Below are 23827 nucleotides of genomic sequence, written 5' to 3'. Positions count from 1 at the left end.
GGATTTTCTCTTAGTTCCTCAAACCTCAAAAATGTGTAATAGCGGAAAGGACAATGTCTTTATAGAGAGCACACAGCTAGCTACCTCCCACGCAGACAGTGGGCTAACGGATGCAGACTCGCTCAGGCTCGTGTTACTAGCCAGTTGTAGAGCCAGGCTGTGGTAAAAGATTTCTTCTTCCTTCCTGCTGAATTTGTAAAAATTCACCCCTTTCACAGAGCATCAGTTTCCAAAGAGCACAGAGAGCTCCTTTAGCCCCCATGGGTGGGAATAGTGATACAAAATGGTTTTTGCCACAGGAATGGAGTCCCCATGCGGGCAGATGGCCACCACATCCACCTGTCCCAGGATGGAAGCCTGGTCATAAGCAACGTTCAAGAGGCTGACGAGGGATCCTACACATGCAGTGCCTACAGCAGCAGCAACTCTGTCAGTGCCAGCACGGAGGTGAAAGTGCTGAGGAGCAGGCCTAGCAGTGAGTACAACCTGGCCTCCCTGCTTCTCCTGGCACAGGGCCTGCCTCTTGGTCACTATTATAGCCCTGCCCATTGCATGTGGCCATCCACTGCCAACCTCGGGCTTTGGGGAGCAGCAGGAGTCCCTGGGTTGCGCTACCCAAGGAGCCCAGCTTTCCCTGGGCAGAGAAGCAGGATGGTGGAAACACACGCACCCACCACCCAAGACACTGGGAGTCTAATTAACTTCCTGAGGCCAAAATGCCATAGTTGGTTGACCAAATAGTTGGCTGCAAGATTTGTATTTGGACTCTGGGCACCATCCAACTGGCTTTACACAGGGTGTAGAGTGGTCTTTCCTCAGAAGATTGGCCCCAGAAACCATGTTCTCCTCCTGTTGCACCAGAGGTATCACTTTCCCTCTCATCCTTGATGTTGGACTAAATTTAAAACAATCCCCTTAGAACTGGCAGGGTGGAGAAAGCAGGAACATGCTGTGTCTTTTGGGAGGGAAAGGAAACCTGAGGATAAGCCCTGGCAGTGTACTTACAGCTGCTTCACCTTTTGCTTGGCTGCAGCTACTGTGAATCATGTTGTGGACCTGAGCAGAGAGTGCGTGGACCAGCCACACCTCGCCAACTGTGACCTGATCCTGCAGGCCCAGCTCTGCAGTAACGAATACTACTCCAGCTTCTGCTGCGCCAGCTGCTCTCGCTACCAACCCCAGGCCAGCCCTCCCCGGCACCGCGGCTGACAGACACCTCCACGGCCACGTGAAACTACAGGTGACCCATTACAAGACTGGAAGTCTGAACTCTGTCCTTTTACTGCATGAAACTGTTCTGGGAGCTGTGCCCTGCTGGAAAGCTCGAGAGGGTGAATTGAACACAGTGTGGTGGGTGTAACTGTTCAAAGGTGGGAGACTCACCACCCTCAGGTTTATTGCAAACTCTGTTTTTCCCTCCTGTATGCCCTGCTATAGCTAATCCATCTCTTCACATAAGGGTAGTTGCTGTTATTCACAGACCAAGATGATACTGGGAATGTAACATGCTGTGACTTTACAGAAGGCAGATAACCAGCATGAAAGAGGGAGAGACCAGTTCTTCATACAAGCAAGAGAGAGAAGTGCTCTTAAAAAAAATGGTCCTCCGAAGTGTTTGAAGATGGGCCCGAATTGTCTTAACTAAAGCACTAATGAGCAATGAACATTTGTAATCCTGGGGAGCACTTTCCATCTAAATGCAAAAGACTCTGGCCATGAGAAAGAGTTTGATGCACATAAAGTTACTGCTCAGGTCCTATGAGACTACTAGCTCTAGGGATGCAGCTGTAATGCCACGTTACTGTAGCTGTTTTATTCCAGTAGACCTTAGAGAAATTTCTAGTTGGGTCAGTTTGGTTTCTACTTGACTATAATCAGCTTTGGATTAAAATGCAGAAGCAATGCTTCACAGAACACTTAAAATAGAAGAATACTTTTAGCCCTTTCTGAATGTTAGGGATAATTTAGATAAACATACCAATACTGTTACCTGTTCTGAGCTGCAGTTTAAATATCACTTGCTCTAGAAAGGCTCAGCAGATAATATTTTTTTTCTTCTGAGCCAGAACTGTGCTGTTGGATTTATTGCAAAGCTGGGCTCAGTGGTAACAGTGTGCTGAGTTTCAGCTTGGGGAGGTGAATAATATACACATAGAAATACATGTTGGGGCATTTGACTTGCCAGAATAAACCTCCCAATGATATGCTTAGTCTCAGTTAAGTCCAGGAAAGCCTGGCTCTGCATGTGGCCTGGGCTGATTCCTGCTGCTGTGAGCTAACAAGCAAGGACTTCCAGATGCAGAGCAGCTAGAGCTGACAAGCATCCTTCATTTCAAGACTAACTCGGAGTGGCAGCCAGCATGCATATGGGGCTCTGAAAGAGAAAGTCTCAGGCAATAAGGGGGGGGTGTGGAGATGTGAGGTGATATCATGATCTGTTAAACCAGGAAAGGCTCTTGGGTGTCTTCAGTATCTCAAAATGGCATTATTTCTCAGCAAAAGCATTTTTATACAGCCTCCATGGTATTGTTTTACCCTCGAATCAGCCCTACCAGTCCCCCTCTTCCTCATTCCAGACTCCCTGCTGAGACTTGGATGGGTTAATCATATTAATCAGCACCATCAGCCATTTATTATTTGCATAGATGTAGCCATAAACTAGTAGACTGGTGTGTAGTGTTGATCTTGATGTTTTGGTTGGAGGGAGTGGAGGATTTTTATTTTTTTTTCCTTCTCCTACTTCTGTTACTTTAATTTAAGGCAGGCAGCTAATTCAGGACTGACTCTGCTCACACCACTCTCCTTCAGCCCAGACTCAGTAGTCAAGGCAGCAGTAACACATAGGTGTAAATCTCCAGGCTTGACAGCCTAAAGCTGGTTTGGACTCTAAATCCAGTAAATCATCAGTTCAGATGCGCCACCTAAAAATAAAAGTTATTAACCTAATGATTGCACTCTCTTCAGCACAGGTATGGCTTCAGGATTGGACACACTGCTTTAAGATGTGAACAAACTGAAAAGTCTAGAAGCAATCCAGTAAAGGAGTGAGAGGTCACAGTCACGCAGCTATATGTGGGGGTGGGTCTTTCTGGGGTCTGATAGATTCTGCTTGCTAAAAAACATAGAAACACTTATTTTTGCGGTTAAGACCCTTCAATTTGATTAGGGAGAATGTCCTCTGCTGTGTAATTCATGGTAGGTGTTACAGTGTGAGGTTTGAAGTTGACATCATTGGATATTTAAGAACAATGAGATGGTTCTGAGAACTTCTAATTGTGTTTGTATATAATTTTGCATTTAACACCTCAGACCAGCACCTAGTATAGGATATTTTAGTATGACTTTGCCTTTTGAGACCAGGGACTAGTCCCAGACTGTGTAAATTCCAGCCCTAGTGAAGCCCTCCTGGTTCACAGGTGGCAGGCAGAGAGGGGAGTCAAGGCCTGTGGAGCACACTTAGAAGTCGACTGTGGTTATATCAGACCCTTTTGTCCCAGAATAAGCCGTCAGTTCCATAATATCCCTTGCTACTCTGTCAGAGGCTCTATGGTTAGAATATTTAAATATTCTGTGTAGTCAGCTTTCATTTAAGCTGTATGGTTGGTTATAGAAGCTGTGGCCAGGGAGTGCCTTCTCCAAACTCGTGAGGGCTGTAACAGGCACCTGTATTCTGAGGGGCAGGATGTTACTGAAGGTGCTTCGGGTGGGTGTTTATTCTGACCTCCTTTCAGCTGTGTGACTGTGGTAGTAAGGATGGCAGTGGAAGACATGCAGTTCACTGCTTTAAACACATGTCCTCACTGTAATAGTACCTGAAGCGTCTTTTTATATTTCTGCTCTTATTTGATAAGCTGAGCTTTTCCCTCTTTGTAGTACCACTTAACTGCCTAACTGAATGTTTACTTCTTTGATTTGAGAATCAAGATGTTTGTTTTCCTCCTTAAACAATGGATTGTAGGAAGGTCATAGCTCCTTTACTGTTCTCTCCAGGGCAGGGGAAGGGTGTAGCTATACTGGGTTATTTTCAGCTGATCTTGGGGCACTACTGTCAAAGATATGGAACTGATAGAGTAAGCAATACGTGCTTTCCTTCCTATTATAAATGTCTACAAATATTTGCTTGCTTTGTGAAAGCTGAAAAAAACATTGGTACCAACTCAACTACCATAGAGAGTGTTGGTCATTACTATTCATATCATACTGAAAACAGGTAAGAATCTGTAAGGAAAAGTTTCCCCAGTTTTCTAGACCATGTCACTGAGACTCACTGTACTTGCCTGAAAATGGAAACTGCTGGCAAGCTCAAATGCTAGGGCCAAACAAAGGGAGCATTTCTTCCCCTTCAGGTTACAAAGTCTGACTTTTCCTTGTGTCTAAACTGACATAGTGCACATAAGAATGCAGTAAGAGCCAGTCGTACTAACAGGGCAGATAGATGTCAGCTCACCGGACAAACAGGAAAGGAGTGAAAATACACTCTCAGATGGCTCCTAGGATCTTCTCTCCTTTTAGTAGTACAGGAAAGACAAACCAAAATGAGTTTTCCTTTTTTCCCTTTTTGAATGCTAGTGTCTTCATATCTGTCTCCATAAATATTCACTGTTAGAAAACAGCCATGCAAACCCACAATCTGATGGTTTTTGTAAAGCCCTCTCTTTCAGAGCTTTAAATAGTTATGGGTCACAGGGCTATCTGCACATTTGGTCTTAAAGTTCAAGGTAACCTAACATGGTGTACAAAATGAGAGGTGTTAAGATACCGTTATTAAACTTCTAGGGCTCATCTACACTCACCTGATAACACAGAAGATACCCAGAAGGGCAAATGCTGAAAACTGAATGGGGGTGGGAAATAAAGCTTTCACAGACAGCACTTCTACCACCAACATTTATTTCTGTTAAAGCAGATTATAAATCATCAGTACAAATATATATAACTTACATTTGCTTGTAAGGCCAAAGTTTAAAAGTAAAGTTAAAATGAGATGGTTTTCACAAGTCACCAGAGGCAGAACCTGGACCAGCTGCAGCCTTAACCACAAGGTTTCACAAATCAGTGGAAAAAAAACCAAAAACAAAAACAAAAAACAGAACTTAAAAAACCTCTAAGATCTATTGACAGACAAACATAAAATGGCTTCCCAGGTAGCCCCAGGATGTAGATATGATTACAGTAAGTTGTCACAGTAGTGTTAGAACCAATAGATTAAGACAAAGAAACTGCAGCAATACATGAAAGGAAAAAACCATACTATATATAATATGTAGTTTGATTCCAATAAAAAACAGTAAATTTTCCCCATGGTTTTCAAACCATGACAATACTGTTCGTTCTTTAAAACTACAATATAATGACTTATTGGTTGTGATTGTTGTTGCAATATGCTACTTACAATGAACAGATACAAGAACAAGCTAGAGCCCCTTTTTCCACCCCCCAATATTACTTACAGTAAGAATCAGAGATAAATCAATCTTATGTACAATTTCTTACATCCAACCCCCTTTTTTTTAACCTTTGGCAAGATTACTTACAACTCATACAGCTTTTAATATCCAACTATTTAAAATATTCTAAATGCATAAAAATAAAGATTTTGGCTTTACTTTATTCTTTACATATAATATTCACTTTGTTACTCAAAATGGAAGCTCAACTTTTCCCACAAACCTAGCTTTTGCTAAGCAGGTGACAATCTCCCACCCATATCCACCCCCCCCACCCCACCCCATTTTTCCCTGAGGGGGAACGTCCAGGACTCGCAGGGCATCAGAAGGACACAAGTACAAAATCTGCCTTCCTCTCTGTGAGATAAGTGATGTTTCTGCAGAACAGGCTTTGGGACTGGGTGCCTGCCTTTGCTCTGTTTGACTTCCAGCTTTCCAAAGTGAGGCAGGAATGTAGAGTGGGGGTGGCTCCAAGATTCCTTTTAAGAACTGCACATTAAATTCTCTGTATGTTTATATCCTCCCCATAATTGCTCCCTCTTTCTGACCCATTTTTGTTTGAAGGGACCTTTGGGATTATCAAAGCAAACTGATCAGAAACAGTTCCCTCTGCTCCCTTTATCCCTCTATCCTAACATACAATTTATCCGCCCCCCACAGGACTGCTTAAAGTTCGATCTCAAATGTCTTCTGTAAATCACTTGAGAAGGGGTTAGTTGGAGAGGGATTAGTGCGCTGCTTTGCCTTGCTCTCTAGTGCTGCCCACTGTGCTTCAAATGGGTCTACCTGCGGAGCAGCCGCAGGAGGCTGCGAGTGCTTGTCCTCTGTAGCCCATTTGCCACCATCGACCCCGTTGAAAGCCGCAGAGCCGTTGTGCTGCGCAGGCGGGCTGAAGAAGGGGCTGGTCGTAGCGCTGTTGCTTTCATACTGAGGGAACGTCTGCTGTTTGACAAGACTGGGTGACTGATGGGGATGGGCTGCTGGAGTGTGGCTTGCAGTACCAAAGACGTTGGCTACCATCTGGGAAGGCGTGATTCCAACCACAGGTACGCTCGGGGCTGCATAGGTCATCCCATTTGCTACAGCATAGGGCTGAGCCGGCAGAAATGCTGGCTGCATGGGTGGCACCACACCCACCGGCACAGGCTGCGGCGCAATGAAGGTGCTGACGGGGAAGGCTGCTGCGGGCTGGGAAGCGGCTGGAGGAGGCTGGAGCAGCGGCTGTGGGGCTGGGGCTGGCTGCTGCTGGGCTCTGACAGTCTTTGAGACCTCTTCCAACCAGCGGTCCGCCTCTGAGGGGGTGCGTCTGTGATTTCCTTGGAAGAGACTTGGTGAGGCTGCACCTGAGGAGGTGCTGCTCCATTCAGCACCTGGGAAGGAAAGCACGGGGAAGTCACTAGGATTTCCACACCTCACCCTTTTATCAGTTAGAGAGGCTGGAGGAAGTACACATGGACAGACAGGCCTCCTCCCTCCGGGGCTGAAAAACTGCTACCACCAGGGGAAGCATCTTTATGCATCCACTGTACGGTTCTGTTACAGGAAGACATTGGTCAAGAGGGGGTAGAGAAGAGCCTCTTCACTAAAATACAGGCGTGCTTTTTTTTTTTTTTTTCTTCAGGGCAGACATCTGAGATTTAGGGCATGCAGGAAAGCTGCCACCTACACTCATAACTTAGTGGCAGTGATCTAGTTCATAACCACTAACCCCACTAGCTGCAGTTAGTATCACTTTCTGAATGTACAGCTCAGGACTGATGGATTGTTAGTACACAAAGCTGTAAGAAACAGGTTTTAAGACTCTTGCTCTGTTTCCTAAATTAAGGCTTTACCCTCTAAGGGATAGTAGTGTAATGGTACTGGGAGTTCAAGACAACATTTGTTTTTCTCTCTCATACACATTGAAGTGAAGTGTGAGCACTCACTACAATATAAATGAACATTTAAGGCAATACATCTAATCAAATTACTATATTATATGTAAACTGTACTTACTATGACTCCTCTGTCTCCACTCACTCTTCTCTTATATATGAAAAGAGTAATTCAGGCTGTTAACCTCTCCAACTCTTTTGCAATGTTCAACACAGCATTTTAGACTTCTATAAAACCAGCTGATTTTAATTAACTCATCTATTTTCAATGATTAAAAAAAAAAAAATCACCATCATTTCCATTCCTCCCAGTTTCAAAACTATCTCCCACCAGCTGAATTCTGGTTTTCCTTCTCTCTTCAGTTTCAAATTCTCTTTCTCTCCCACAGGGCCTTGCCAGGTTTCCAACATGATGAGAAAAGCAACCACGAATGCTAGAGATGGCTCTGCAATTCATGTGTTATTTGGTGTTTTGGAGAAGTGGAAACCATTACTGCTCAGTAGTCCTTAGTGAGCCTGATCCAGTTAAACACCACCTAAAGATCAGTTTACTGTTGTTTTTATGGTGGGAGCTGTTGGCAGCAGAGCTTAGGGCCTCTCTCTTATGGGGGAATGGGTCTGGTACTCTTACAAGGCCAAGCAGAAGCTACTCTTTCACTAGCAAAGTTTCTCTTTTTGAGTTGAGTTTACACCAGGAAACAATGTTAGTTTGACTGTAGCCTTCTAGCACATGTGCCTATGTGGGTACCAGCCATTTAAAGTACCACCTTACATTGTATATAACTGCAGACGAGGACTAGAGGGACAGAGTAAACTTGCTAAACAGAAGAAATGAGCCTCTAAAGCCTTTAAGCGACCAACTTAATCTCTCCTTACACACATTAGTGGAAAGAATGCACAAAAGTTATTTTGGGTACGCACAGATTCTTTTCCCTTCATCCCCAAACATACACTATTTCATTACTTCCTTTTTAAGGACTGGATTTTTCTAAAATGCTGCCAAAATAAGAATCAGTCCAGCTTATAGACCCCGAACCAGTGAGTTCATCGCTTCCCTCCATCCACTCGTGCAAAAGGCTACTACTTCCGGCTTTTGTTCCTGTTCCTTCCACTTGCCATTAAGTGGCACTGACAATCGTCTCGGGGGCTCAATCATGCTTTTGATCCAAGTTCTCATAGCAATGCACCGGATCTACTTCCAGTCTTACCAGCGACCACGGCTGCAGCTCCAGTACTAGCAGCAGGAGCATGAGCCCAAGGATTGGTTTCACGAACTGGCATAGCTGTGGACAGTACAGCAGCCTGGGATGGTTTAGCAGCAAGCACACAGAAGGCAGAGGCAGTGCCATTAACTAAAATGGGAGCAGACAACATCAGTGCAATTAATTCATGCAAGGCATGCACATGACTGGAATATTAGTGGGCCATGTCATACCTATCAACATACAACAATTTTAGACACTTCCACATGACAGCAGTTTGTGTAAATTAGCCAAACTAGACTGACAGTCAATAAAGCTAGTAAATTCCATTTCACCAAGCCAATGCTTGTTAAAAGAATTGTGGGATGGTGGATTTTTATGTATTTGATGAGACCTCGAGTTCTGATGACTGAAGTTAAGATAGAGAAGAGATATGGCTCACCAGAAGTTACTGTATGATTAATTTTAGATTCAAAAGAAGAACAGATTTTACATGCAAAGTAACAATAACTACATTTAACAAGGAGAGGTTCTTTTTTCACACAACTTGTATAAAAGCATATCAGTGAAATGAAGATTAGAGGCTGCTATGAGTTCTATAGTTGGCATCTCTCCACCACTTATCTAAGAGTTTGTGTGAAAAGCAGTAATCATGTGGCAGCACAAAAATCTCTTCCCTTGTGGGATATGGTTCCTGTGACACACAGTTGGTAAGGTTTTTGCAGTTCAGGAGGCAGAATGTTAAAATAGTCAAGGCCAGTCCCTTTTAGAGGTAACTATCATGTGGTAGGTACACAAACTTTTTGTTAAAAACAAAACCACAGAAAAACTAAACAGACAAGATGAATAAAGCAGGCTGCATTCCCCCAAAATATGATAACAGGACTTGCACAAAGAAATTAAGACCATGTGTTACTGGAAAGCAACATTATGTGCATTCAAGCCTCAACCAGCATGACCACGGCACGCAAAGAACTCACAAACCTTGAAAGGCAGGAGACTGTGGTGCGACTACTGTCACTGGTTTTGTCATGGGGGCCGAAGAGAAAGGATCTTCTGATGGTGTGCTGAAAGCACTGGTGATCTGAGAGCACAGAGCACTAATGCTGTCCGTTTCCCCTTCTACCTCGGGGACTAAAATGTAAATAAAATTCATTAAATTGGAAGTTTAAAGGATAAAGAAACAATTTACAAATACCAATGTGAAACTGAAATATAATTAGTTCCTCTCTTATGTCCTAGATGTTCCTGCTACTGATTTGCATGACAGCTTTTTTTTTTTAAATTACTGTTGAAGACCTGACCTGAAGTAGAACACCACACTAGTGTATTTTGTGACCAAGTCAAGAGGGTAAGGAGATCAGCGATCCAGATTTCAAGTCGGTTATTACTGCTTCTCTGTGTTAATGCAAGAGGATGTTCACTTCAGAAAATAAAAGGGATTTCTATAGCTTTAGCAGAGATCTAAATCTTTCAGTATTAAAGTGCTAAACATATCAAGGATTTGGCACTAAGATTTGGCACTCTACAAAACGAACATACTTATGATAGATTTAAGTGTTCCAACAACATGCTTCCACAGTAAGTAAGTAGATGATGAAGTTTAAACGTGCTGACAGCAATGCACAGTGGCAAGTTAAGTCTAGAGTTAGAACGTTGATTGCTCCAGTTCAGTGGGAGCTGAAATCCTTCGCTCCTGTGGTGGAATTATCAGAAGCAAAAGCTGAATGCTCAAATAAAATGGACACTCAGTTTTAAACCAGGTATCAGCATAACACGGATAAAGTAACATCTGGTGTAAAACTGCCGACTTACCAGATGTTCTCATTATTACTAACTGCACTGCTTTCCAAAAGTACTGATCATCAGTTCTTTATTGCACAGAACTGACGTGAGCAGGCATAATTAAGCACAAGTAGTATAAAAACCAGAAGATATCTGGACACAACATGCACCATACCTAAAATTCAGGGGGAGGCATGCCCTAAAATTGATTCTTTGAGGGATATTCCAATACAGCGCATGTGGCGTGACAGTAAGCAGCACTGGCAGCGGCATAAACGGGAACATGCATCAGAAATGTTCTGAATCATTAAAAACTCAGCTTGCAGTGTGCTCAGGGAGTATCACTAGTGAGCAATGCACTATTACAGTAAAACTGACAAACTCAGTGCTGGTCTTAAAGCACAGGTCACCAAACAAGGATTATAAATCAGACTAAGTATTTCTGTTGGTTTTTGCCTTTGCCACAGTAATTTTTACTTTAAAGCTTAGAACCCTAAAACCAGCTCTGTTGCCAAGTACAGCTGGCCTGCAGGATAACCTAGCTAAGGGGATTCTAGGACATTATGCAAGTACTGAGCACCCCAGGTTTTTATGTTGGGATGACTCTAGAAAACCCCACTACCATCCTGTGAAAACTGTACCACACATTACTGATTCAGCCGGCTGTACCACCTAAACAGTAAAGTTTCTTTTAATGCAAGGTGAAAAGCCATTTCATTGCTCTCAGAAAAGAGGAATTCAGATAGGTGGAAAGACAGACTGTGGAAAAGCATCACATCATCCCATGACAAGTGGTTAAGGCCTTGAAGGGATGTGTCTCTCCAGATGCCCTGGCATTAAGTGGAGGAACTGGTTCAGTGACTCAGAGGGAAGAGCCAGCATCTACTAATTCACCAACACCCATTCCTGGAGCACTTTAAGCTGTGCTCCAATATTTCAGATAGTGATTAGAACTGTTTGTCTTCTGCATGTGAATACTGCATTTGAAATTCTTGCCTATTTCCCAAAGCAGAAGTTCTCTAACGTGGTGGTTTTTGTTCATGAGAAATGATCCACATGAGGCAGGAAGAAAGATTTACTAGAAAATAAGGAGTTATTTGAAGCCACAGAGAAGGAAAGGAGGAAGAGACAATTTAAGGTAATGTTTCACTGAAACCATTTGGTTTTACCTGAGTTTTTCATGGGGAAATCGGTCTTCCTTTGCACTGTTGAAGGCAGCTCATTTATTCGCAAAGACAACTGGCGTTTAAAAGGAGACATCTTTTGGCTAAGGGCAGGGAAGCCCCTGAAAGACCCTTGCCTGGCAAGCTGTTCTATAGGGGCATGCCTCCGTGGAATAGCATGGGGATTGCTCATTTCTTTATCCAGAGAGGCAGCAACTTCAGCAGTAGGAGAGGTTGGTGAGCCAGAAGAGGGGGCAGTATTGTTTGGTGCAGCACTTGGTGCTACTGTTTTCACTTCTGTTTCAACTGCTGGAGGAAATAGGGTGAGGTTAGAAGAGTAAAGCAAAGTAGTGTTCAACTGCCTGCCCCTACTCCCATTTGTTTTGAAAAGAGAAACTGCAGGAATTTCCATCACTAGTACTCTTCCAAACGAGTTTCTAATACCACAGCAGAAAAATCATTTCTGTATACTTTCGTCTTCACCATGTCACTTCACATGCATCCAGTCTCCAAAGCAAAGCTTACTAAGGCTAGCCACTTCATAGAAATGATGGCCTCATGTATGTACTCTAGCTATTCCTGAGACTCCAGCTCTAGAAATACCTGCAATTCCTTTATAGTTAAGACTGAAAAGTGCATTGCATGTTTGAGACCTTTACTTTGCCTCACACAGAACTATGGCCAAAATATTACTTACAAACTGTATGAAGAGACTTAGGGTGGCATAGCTCAGAAGCAGCAGGGAACAGAACCCAGCTCTAGGACCTTCTTTTAAAAGCCACCCTCCTAGCTCTGCAGAATCAGCAGCAGCAGCCAAACACACTGCACAAGCTTCAGCAGGCCGAAGGCAGCAGCAGCACTTCCCAGGTCAGGCCGCATTCAGTGCTCGAGATGCAGCTCCCCAGCTCCTCCAGGAAATACAGACAGATGGAACCGTGCTGCAAGGTAGATCCAGCCTCCGAGCTGACAGGCCTTGCTAACACCAGGCACATTTACAGGGCATTCCTGTGTTACTTCTTTAATTGAATTTAGCTGTAATGTTACCACCCAATCACTAGTTAGCTGCACTGGAAGCTCCTCCAACTTAAAGTCAGGTGCTTCATTCTGCAGAGTTTTGCATAGCACCACAATGTAGGATTAAGCCTAGTTTAAATGATGACACTTATGATTAGAATAGCACAGGGATTTTTCCATCTCCAGGAAAACTTGCTCTCAGTCATGTCCTAATTGGCTTTGGGGGCAATAAACAAAAAAAGTTTCCTTACAAGTGGCAAATGTTTCACTATGAGAACAATGAGCCACTGGAATAATCTCCCCAGGGAAGTGGTGCATTCCCAACACTGGACACTTCTAAGACTCAGCTGGACAGGGTGCTGGGCCATCTTGTCTAGACCATGCTTTTGCCAAGAAAGGTTGGACCACATGATCCTTGAGGTCCCTTCCAAGCTGGTATTCCATGATTCTATGAAACACAGCTCATCAACGCAGCAGAAGGGGAAATCTCATGATTCTGGTGTGAACTCTTATTTTACCTATATTGCTTTTCAAACGTTTTAGGAAAAACAGTGACTTTTTTTGTTGACACATCAACAGAATAACTAAAAGTCTGGTAAAGAGAGGAGTCACACTAGAGATTTCTGAGGAGCTGGAATGGTAGGAGGAACTAATTATGTTGTCTTGCAAGCTTCAGTACCCATGAGTTGCAGCTGCTCGTTCAAGTGAAACTTTTCCAATCAGTCTTTCTTGGAAAGTATTTCACACACCTTCATTGAGTCAAGACTTTGACTCATGCCCTCAAGTAACAAAGGCCTTGTGTTTAAGCTTCATTTAGCACATTCTAAAACTAAACGTATGGGAACAAGCAGATGGATGATGAAAACGAAGATTAAAGTTTTGCAATCGAGTGGCAGCATACAACTTGCTGTGGAACCCTCTGAAACAAAAGTTCAACTCCACTCTAAAGAGGGCTATGAACAATATTTATAATACTTATTTTTTGTTAGCTGTAGAACTCTACTACTTGTAATAAAACTTGGAGTAAGAAGTTCCACTTTCACTTGCATTTCAGAACATTTTGAAATGGTGTTTTAAATGGTTAAGAAGTAAAAAACTAAATCAGTTACTAGTTTTGAATGTAATTAACAGCACAACAGTTATGTGTTTTATGGGGAGGGGGTGGTTGGTTTGGGTTTTTTTTGGAAAGCACACCGTGATTGATCTGTTCTTTCCTCATGCAATATAACTCTACATGTACACTTTGTAACCTGACTTAAAAATCAAAATAAAAATGAATTATTTCCTAAGAAAAATGCATATCATTTTCTGTTCATTTACCATAAGCTTTAGACTACTAAAAGGATTACTTCATGTCTGGCAAACTTGTTATATTTTTATAATATTTCTAATAAGGCCTTTTAGTATGGTACCTACGGTGTTCTCTGTCACAAAGCAGGCTGCCAAAACAAAGCAGGAGCAGGTTTCACATATGAAGCCACTTGTACTTTTTCTAGAGATGTGGGAAAACATGCTACGAGTGAATCTGGGAGCGTTTTTCATCTTGTGAAGCGACGAGCGTCTGGGAGTAGGATTTGTACATAATGAGGGTTCAAGAGAGGGAATGCTGCAAGGACATTAAGCCTCAGCCCTTGCACAGGCCCCAATTCACCTCAGTGCTCGCTATGGATGATTGTTTAAGTCGCACCCCGTACCTTTAGCATCCGGCATCTGTCTCATAATTTCCTCTCTCTCTGCTTGTTCAGTAGCTGTAGTGACCCTGAATGACCCCTCTCTAGTGAATGTGGTTCTGCTGGCATCAAAGGTGGCAGTCACTCCACACTCCTTCTCTCGCTTCTGCTTTCGCTCCAGGCATGCTGCAAATGCACAGCCCACGGCATGACTCAACCTTTCCCCCTGTACAAGACAACATTGCATCATACAGTGGCTGGAACAGAAACATACGTGTGCTTCAAGCATTGCGAAGTGATAACCTGCCTTTACAAGAGGAATCTAATTAAGGCATTAAAGAGAACAACTGTAATTGGCCACCTTTTGTACGGCTCTAAAATTAAACCTGGTATATAAAGACTCCCAACTACTAATGCTCAAGCAGTGTTCAAGAAGGCCACCCAGAAATGAAAGAGATTGTCGGATAATCTGTTTAGTTCAACTGCTACTGAGATGCTAGTGCGATAACGTGTCTGCACTGATCCCTTGCCTCTGGATACATTTGTGCACAAAGAAACTCTTGTGAAGCCATCTTAAGCAGGTGTAAGACCTGAAGGACAGATAAGTGCTATTTTCAGATGGAGAAAGTTTACAGAGGGTTCAGAGAGAAGCTACCCTTGTGTGCAAGTGTGAAAATTAAAAGTACAATGGTGACTACTTACACCTCTTAACAGCCCTGACCAAATGCAGGAGTTAGCATGAAGAGTGCCTTCTGAAAAGCACTTCCATTATTAACCAGTGAGGTCAAAAGGACCCACTATCCAATAACTGCACTAAGAAAAGGAAGTTCAAGTTGGAGGAAGCCCAGCAATCCAGCTGATACAGTGGCTACAGCTGAGTCAGAGGCACTATTACTACCAGTAGCTCATCTCATCTTATGATCAGTAAGTGAATTGACCTGTTATTCACAGAGGAAAATAGAAATGCTCCAGCTCTAACATAAGTTTATCTGGGAATTTCTAACTTCATTGTTTCACTTTAAAGAAAAATGACAAATTGTCAAGTACAATTGCTCTGAACATGCAGCTATGTGGAGTTCACACAATGAATTTGCATGAGATTTCAAGCACTTTGTATAATATAAGCCGGATTCAACAAAAAGCAGAAAGAAGAAAAGGCCAGATCAGGGAGTTAAATACCTAAGTCTAAACAGCAAGAGACTGATAGAGGTAACTTACTTTCAAACCTTCTACTAGGAAAATCTCTATCACTTTGAAGCAAACAGGATGCTAATTTAATTCAGTTTAGCTCCATCCCTTAACATTCAGATGACTTTTCATTCAAGATAACATTCGCATACAAGAGGCTGCATTCATAACCAGTTTGTATTTACTCACTATGACTGCAACCTGGAAAAAACTGTCATTGCTGTTTCAGTTTTTGGCTGTATACATTTTCAGATGAGAATATCTTCTGTCTATTTTTAGAAGAGTAGCTCCCTTCTGCTAGAGATATCTGAGGCTGACTGCATTCCTTTTATACACATGCTGGGCACCGTTTCTCTCCACAAGACAACATCACAGAGGGATGGCAAATAATTCAGATAAAAAGATTTAGAACTGAAATAGTTTTCAAGGACTAAGTAATATTTTAGCTGAAGTCAAAACATAGTGCAGTATTCTAGGTAGCTAATTTTTCAAAGCATAACTTCCAGCTAGGAGCCAGAAGAGTTGGACACACACCATATTAAACTTACCGTGTCCTTTACAGCCATAAAGCAGTGGCATATCCAGCGTCTCGTTGTGCCATCTCGACAGATGTATGAGAATGCCCGGTCAAAGTTCCTGTCTGGTGCGCAGAAAGAAACCTTCTCTATTGTCTGATCAACTATAAGATCCTAGAAGGAAAAAATCCCCCCCCACAAGACAAGAAATGTGAGGAAATATGGCGAAACACTTGAACAAGCCATTTTCAGTGTTAACTGCAAGCAGACAGTTATACTAAAAAGAGGATAACCCGATGCGGCTATAATTACCTGTCAATGAATTCACCATTCGGAATCTCTTCCCAATGTGAAACAAGAAGGACAGATGACATTTTCCACCAGCCACCTTTGGTAGAATTGTGCTAAGGCACCACTCAAGAATTTAGGCACCCAAACAATTCCTGAGATCTCTCCTTTAGACCATGGAGCCCACATTTTTGTTTTATTTTATTTTTATAGCAGCTCCAGTAGTCTTGCGATCAAAAAAAAAAATCTTTACTGGGGTTAAAATGGAATGCTGAATCTTATGGGAGAGGTCTGCAAGTGTGAAGAGGTCTAGCAGCTGCTACACAAAAAGCAAAAGCTGATCTGCCAATTAGCTAAGCAGGGATGCAGTGGAAAAGCACCAGCAGCACTGGTAGTGTCAAACACCCCTGATTTGTTCCCATAGACTGGTGGGAGAAGTGTTTCTAAAAAGGAGATAGTATAGTTTAAGAACTATGCCACCTTCATTTCCACACACACACCCCCCCCCCAACTTTTTTTTCAAAATGGTGTCTTTTGGTTGGTGGTTAGTACTTGGCACCTGTGCTAATATATTCAGCCACCAGGAGGCAATAGTATATTCTCTTTTTAAGTCTCATACTTTTAATTACCTCCAGGGTCTGCACAACTTGTTAAAATTCAATTTTGAAAGATTAGATATATGCAGTAACATTTCTAAAAATAATACACGTATTGTTTTTAAATGAGGCAATCAGTAGACTGAATTCACCTACGTCAGTATGTATTAGAAACCGAATTCTTAAGACACAGTAACTTTAGCACTGATGAACCATACCCTAACAGCAGCCCTGGAGAAGTCTAGACACAGAGCAGGTATTTGACAGTCATACTGCAGAGGGAATTATCTCTACCTGCCTCACAGTGTTGGCTTGCAGAAATCTTTTAGGTTGACAAAGTAAGGGTTAAATGACATGAATACAAACCAAATTAATTTCAGACTAATGAGAGTAAAAATTGTTCTGACAGTCATGCCATCTTTTAAAATACTAGTATGCTTATAGAGGCAAGCCTAAAGCTCTTATTTCTAATTGCTTACATCTAGATCAAAACCAAGAATCATTTGCACACAGGCGCCTTGGTGGTACATACTGTGCTATTTTTCACAATAAAAAATTTGTTTGACAATCTAGAACGATGCCACGAATACATTAGTCTTCTACTTCAGACCACCAGCTTAGGTATTTGAATTAATTAGGTAATCGAATTTGATACTCAGTAACTATTTAGCTTGAGTCTGAAGGTACAAACCCCCTATTTCATTTATTCTCTTCATCACATTTTTTGGAAGCTAACTCCTGTTCATTCAGGCCCATTCTAGGATTTGGATGCACTGAAAATTATTTTGATTAACATGAGTTTGCTCATGTATTACTACTGCAGCCTTCTGCAGTGGTGCAGAACAAAGTCAAGGGACTCTCCAACTTCAATGTCAACAAAACTTATCAGGAAAAAAATGGTGCTTCCAGTAAATGCAACAAAAAATATTCCAAGCTTGTGCTATCTACCACGTTTTATGAAAGGTGTCTTGAGAGTAGTGTGGAATTAATTGGGAAAAAAAAATAGCAGGCATACATATGTTTATAAAGCAAGAAATGAATAAACTAATTACACACTTCAGTTTTCCTTTCAAATTCCAACATTTGCATTAACATAAAGAGTGGCATCCATTTAAAGTTATAGCACATACATTATTATAGAGAGATTTAAAACTTTTGTCCATGGAAATCTAACCTTTGTTTTCTCATCTACAACTCTGAGTCCATCCGCCGAAACCCACAGGACTGCTTTAACGGCTTTCTTCCCAGACTTTCAAAAAAATAAAAGAAAGAAAGAAAAAAACCAAACAGTTTTACACCAACAGCATCCGACAGCCACCCGCTTCCCCTTTCCAAGAACCATAACATTAAGTGTAGATGAAGTCCATGGTCAGTAGGGTGCCCAAAGCCAGATACTCAATCCAAGTTGCAAAACAGTCAGAGAACCAAGCCAAAGCCAGTATTTCAGAAACAGCACGTCGTGGGGAGGGGAGAAGGCACAGGACAGGTGGAGGCAAAAATAAGGTGTACATCCACTGACAGTAAAGAATTCAAGACTGACCAAGTGGGTGAAGAATTCCACTAAAGAGTCAGAAGACACTAATTCATAAGGAGTTACACCACAGGTAGCTTCTTTAGCATCAGTTAAACATGGGAAAATTCTTACCTGATATTTCCACCAGCCCTACCCTCTGCCCCAATAGTTGCATGGCAGAATCATGGCATCACCTTAAACCAGTGTTAAAAGCACCCAAAAATCATCAGTGTTATGAGCTTAATACTAAGATCAATCATCCAAACATTTCACTAATTTATTAAGAGATAAATGTCACATCTTGGAAGAGAGGTAGAAAAATTATGATTTCTTAACCATTTGGTGCGTATCTTGAAAAAGCAATGGTGTGTGGCAGGCTGACACAGCAGAGGAGCTGTCTGGCTTTTATCCAAGATCTGACTGTGGGAAACTTTCAGCTGCCGAGAGCTGAGGGTAAGTAAAAGTGGGAAACACAGGAAGGCTTCAGGAGCCATTTAAACTACAGATTCTTTCTACTGTTTACTTTTTAAGGGAAAGTTACAGAAAACAGTATAAACACTTGACACAATATTCTTCTGAACCTAATGCATCGAACAGAAAATAGGTACAAGATGTCAACATAATTTTACTGGTTGTTACAAAGAACTACTACAAAAAAAATCATCTTTTTTTTTTTAACCTGTTAGTTTAATTCACAGGCCCTATACTTTAAGCCAGCTAATAAAATATTCTCCCCATAATGTTTTTTGAAGCACTGGGTATACACAGTTTGTGGCTGCTAATGGCACCCACCACAGACCACTGCAGGGAGTGAAGAGAGCAACAACGACAAAAAAAAAGATGACGGGGTATCAGCTAGTGGCTTCGTGCAAGAACTGCAATTAATTTTTTTTTAATGGGTCATTGCATATGTATGTAATTTATATTCATACAGCAAGTAATGGAGCAAGGACACATTCTGGCATAAGCTACCAGAAGCTCCAGGTTTGTAACACTGATTTTAACACTGTAGGGATGAAATATCTTGGGGTGAAAAGTCTCTTGTTGTATTACATTGGTTTCATTTTCAGAGAAAGCAGCAAGTATGAAGAAAATGGGCCTGGCAGAATTTGGGGAGGAACTATCTGTCCCAATTTTGTAAGCAGCAATGACACTCTGAGCATTTTCAAAAAGCTTGGTGAGAACAGAGAATGGCACTGACTTGTATGGAAGAGTGATTAAAAGAGAAAAGAGAGAAAATAAGCACAGCATGAAAGAAAGCTATGGAGAAGTGCTTGCAGAATCAAGTTTCTAAACGTTCATCCAGCCTCTGGATACCCCAGAGAAGGTTTAAAGTAAAACTGTCAGATTCTCGAATGCCTAATGGAAAGAGTATAATTCACAAAGGAAGATGTACTTAAATTTACCATCATATGTGTTAAAAAAATATTTCAGCATTTAGAAGTAATTTCTCATTTTTGGTTTTAAAAGGCAGTAAATATCAATAGCCACAAAATATGGTCTATATTTTCCACTCTCAGCAGCTGATTAATGGTCCCTATTAATCCCCAAAACAAATGGTTTGTAGATGTCTGTCTCTGTGAACTGTTCTAAAAAGGAGTACCAGTTTCTTATAAGCCATTAATAGTCTTAAAATTTTTGTTTCAAGCAATTACAAACAATCCAGAGGAGACAATGCCTGCAGGTAACTGTTTGGTTTAAATTACAGTCATTAGAAACAGAGATACATGTCTTTCTCCAGCAAACAATAAAAACCTTGTTTCTGCAGAAATAGTAAACAGTTCCTGAAGTTTGTATTGAAGTCAAGTTTAACTGAGCTGGTTACTTCATAAAGCAGCACTGATCTTCAGCAGAGCTACTTCTCACCTGCTATTTTACCAAATGAAGATTTAAAAATAGCTAAGGTATGAACTTCATGTTTCTCAGAATAAAATTAAAAGGCTAAATGGCTGTCTAAATCCTCCTCTCCAACTGGAAACATAAGGTTCCTCATGCAAGATAGCATAACAAACCCATGTTTGGTTAAGAGAAAAACAAAACACACTTATCTCCCAATTCCTTCTTCTAGATTTATGGTGGATTCAGCACTTAGAAGGGGTAAATCCTTACAGTCTATATCCCAAACCCACAGCTACTACTGTTGGGCAACATATGATTTTCCCATCTACTGAATCCTCAGCTGATCTGCGCCTACAATTGAGGTATAAAGGAACATACTTCTCTAAATTGGTTTATACTAGATATACAAATCAAAGTACTACTCCATTATGGGTGGGATATTGTCAAGTATGTCATGATTACAAAGACGATATAAGCATTTGCACTCCTGGCAAACGCTGGACAAAGATCAGACCGGATGCAAGATACTGCATGGGAAATGAACTCCAACGCAGGGTTGCAGCTTGTGTAATAAACACTGGAAGGTATAGGTGACTCCAAACAAAAGTATTTAAAGCAAACAGCCAATATCCACTGGAACAGTGTGATCTTAAATGTTGCTACCAAGGGACTCATCTAGACATCCATATCAGTATCTTGCCTTCATGTTCAAGAGCTTTTGGATGACAGCGCTGCTGGAGGAGAGCCACATGTGGCACCGACTCCCGGAAGCCTGATCTGTCAGTGCTGAATCAGCCCTGATAGAAACCTTGCTGCTCAGCACTTCCTAGGAGGTCAGCAATCTGCTCCAGTGTGAGGTTCATTATCTGGACTAATTTCGGAGTCCTCAGAGGTCTCCAGGAGGGCGGGTGAGGCACCCATACTAACAGACAGTGAGGCCCCCACACAAAGCAGGACCACTGCGGGCTGGGCAGGAGGGAAACCTCTCCGATGAGCTAGCAACGCCCTAGAGATGGGCATCCACCAAGAACAGGGAAAAAAAAAAAAAAAAGAATTGGACTAAATCTGAAATGTACATTTCCTAATCAACAGTGCGGTTCATGACAATTTAACTGTTAGAAGTGATAGGAATGTGGAGATAAGTAGCAGCTATATCGTAAGGTGGAAAATAAAGTTTTAAGGATGCCAGAGCAGAATTAAGTTGCCCAATAATACATTTTCTAATACTTCTAAATTGTTTCTAGTCTTTCTGCCTATTTTATTCTGGACTTACAAACAGTTGTAAAATGTTATCTAGAGTCTGAGGTATATATAAAGAAAATTTTTCATTTCAGACTCTGTATAAAATACTGTGTGATGAGAAATACTCAATGGAAGTAAAACATGAGGAAGATCACCAAGTCTGTACTACTATTCATTACAACAGAAAAGCTTTAGTTTTCAAAATATGAAGAGCTGTCTAAAAAGGCAGTTGATTTGGTTACATTGCATATGCTACACAAAATAAAACTGCAGAAACCTAACCTGGAGCTATCAACAGACATCTCATTTTTATTTAAAGTTGAAAAGAAAGTATTTTCAATACTTCAACACTTGAACATTTATAGACAAAAATCTGTCAGATTTACCTTTTGGGGGAGAAAATTATGGACAGGGAAAGCAGAAAACGTGCCTAGACTGACTTTCTGAAAGCTGCTAGCATGTTTTAAGCAGATCTGCAATTTGGAGTATTATATTAATCCCAATGCAAGGCATCTGTGGAGAAATTATAGATGAGACAGCCAAAAGATTTGGAGCTATTAGTATTTCTCAATTATTAATAATGAGAACAGCTGTCGCTTTTCTTGCGGTTTCCCCGTAGATTTGGGCTACCATTGTAGGCCAAAGCTGTAATAATGGCACTGCCATACTGATGCTGTGGGGATATCTATAAACACTATGGATTTAAGTGGTTTCAGTGCTAGTTAATGAAACTTCACGTGCTGAAGTAGAAGTAGGTCCCTCTTCGGCAAAGTATTATAATAAAAGACAAGGCAAATCTACAAGGCTGCGGTAAAGTACCAGACTTCATAAAAAAGCAACTAAGATGTAATGGGGAAGCTGGCATATTTACTAGATAAAAAACTGTCTTTGACTTTAATTAATTGCTATGCAAATATCTGTCTTCTACATCTTTGCTTTCTTATGTACCTTAACATAAGTTAATAGCAACAAGCAACTAACATATCTGATCAGGTTGAAGCGGGGGTTTTTCTGTTTGTTTTAAACAAATTGTAAGTACTATTTAGCATTTTCAGTTGTAAAGCAAACAGCATGTTTTGACTCCAGTCTTTGTAGATTCCACCTCTTAAATTTCATTTGCACATAGGAATGATCTGATTAATCTGACATATCTCCCACCTATGGTATTTTGTCCCTAAAAAAATTAAAAAATAAAGCGCCTCTTACTTCACCATCACTACATTTTAGATGTGTGCTTTCCCAGATCATAGGAAGAAACCTGAATTGGGGAAACAGCTGGCCCTGTGTGACATGCATCACTATCTGAGTGAAAGGTCAAAAAGGAGCAGCTGAAAAAACTTTATTTACTCCCCAAGCAAAGCTAAAACAAATTTGTGACCAGAGAATAATCTGCTCCAAAAGACTTTTGTATGTATGGAAGTTATAAACTTGTTAGTTTCTACTTAAGCCAAGATTCATTTTATAACAAGATACTTCAGAAACCATATCTTAGATTAACTCCATGTGAAAAGTAAGTTAAGATGTTTTACAGGAATTTTAAATGCAGAGGTAGGGAACAGATGAGAGGTAAAAGAGCGAGCTCTTTCAGAGGTCTACATGCACTGCCTTGTGGAGGTGTAGACAGCAGGAACAAAACCACCCAGCTGTCAGTACAGAACATTCTTAATAAGGACAAAGAATTGCTTCCCTTCACAGCTAAGACACTGTCCTCATGAATACAAGAGCAACAATAAAAACAGTAAATTTTTCAGTTATACCACTGAGTTACAATTAGAAAAACATAGCAGGTAAACACTGGGTTTCATCTTGTCTTTGAACTAGGACTGTGCTCAGAAAAAGAAAGGTTTAAGAGACAGTATGTATAGGCACACTGCTTTCTCCCAACACCAACACTTGGGGGGGTCAACTCATGGTGCCAGGCAGCTGATCATGAAGCACTTAGAAGGCACAGACCCCAACTGCTCTGTAGATATTTCCCTAGGTGATGTAGGCTGACACAAGTTTAAGGGTTTACAAGGAAAATTCACATTTTTTTCAGGAAGACCAAATCACTTCAGAACACTGGATTTCCGATACAGTCCATACAGATTTATGTTTCTGTTTCAGGTTGCTTTTTTAACAATATTCTTTGATCAACATTTTTAAAAGCAAATATTCTGAAATGGATTAGGGACTCTCAACACCCTGATTTTATGGCAGTGCTATACCAGGGATGTAACTCCTTATAGTGCAAGCACAAACGAGGCGTTAAACTTACTTTTCCAAAGAAGCCTTTGAAGAACTTCCTTTCCTGGAGGAACAGGGGGGACAAGTCGAGCGCTATTACTGTAGGTAGCTAAAATGTCCCAGGGTTTCAAACCAACAAGCACACACAAGAATAGGGTTTGGAGGGAAAGGAAGGGGTTTTTAGAGTTATCCATGAGAAGGTGCGACAGGCAAATGTGAAAATAAACCCATGAAAATGCAGATCAAAGGGCACGCACACAATTCT

General features: G+C 41.3%; 2 protein-coding genes across 14 annotated transcripts in view; one reads left to right on the top strand and one right to left on the bottom strand.

The window, feature by feature from the left end:
- Positions 1 to 2946, top strand: part of PAPLN (papilin, proteoglycan like sulfated glycoprotein) — a 52731-nt gene extending 49785 nt beyond the window's left edge. Inside the window, exons 27-28 of the mRNA XM_074824255.1 lie at positions 300 to 475; positions 1034 to 2946. Coding sequence (XP_074680356.1) covers positions 300 to 475; positions 1034 to 1209 — 352 coding nt within the window. The 3' untranslated portion in view covers positions 1210 to 2946. The remainder of the gene's footprint in view (positions 1 to 299; positions 476 to 1033) is intronic.
- Positions 2947 to 4873: 1927 nt separating this feature from the next.
- NUMB (NUMB endocytic adaptor protein) overlaps positions 4874 to 23827 on the bottom strand; it is a 97861-nt gene continuing 78907 nt past the window's right edge. For 2 of the 13 annotated variants that reach the window (XM_074824259.1, XM_074824256.1), the window contains exons 4-11: positions 23594 to 23671; positions 17917 to 17991; positions 15892 to 16032; positions 14180 to 14381; positions 11478 to 11780; positions 9508 to 9657; positions 8530 to 8673; positions 4874 to 6817 (exon numbers count right to left, since the gene is read on the bottom strand). In XM_074824259.1, coding sequence (XP_074680360.1) covers positions 6114 to 6817; positions 8530 to 8673; positions 9508 to 9657; positions 11478 to 11780; positions 14180 to 14381; positions 15892 to 16032; positions 17917 to 17991; positions 23594 to 23671 — 1797 coding nt within the window. In that variant the 3' untranslated portion in view covers positions 4874 to 6113. The remainder of the gene's footprint in view (positions 6818 to 8529; positions 8674 to 9507; positions 9658 to 11477; positions 11781 to 14179; positions 14382 to 15891; positions 16033 to 17916; positions 17992 to 23593; positions 23672 to 23827) is intronic. The other 11 variants (XM_074824260.1, XM_074824261.1, XM_074824264.1 and 8 more) reach the window with 11 other exon arrangements.

This window comes from Strix aluco, chromosome 4, assembly GCF_031877795.1.
Source record: "Strix aluco isolate bStrAlu1 chromosome 4, bStrAlu1.hap1, whole genome shotgun sequence".
In the NCBI taxonomy this organism is placed as follows: domain Eukaryota; kingdom Metazoa; phylum Chordata; class Aves; order Strigiformes; family Strigidae; genus Strix; species Strix aluco.
Note: the sequence above shows the minus strand (reverse complement) of the source record. Positions and strands in the feature narration are given on the sequence as shown.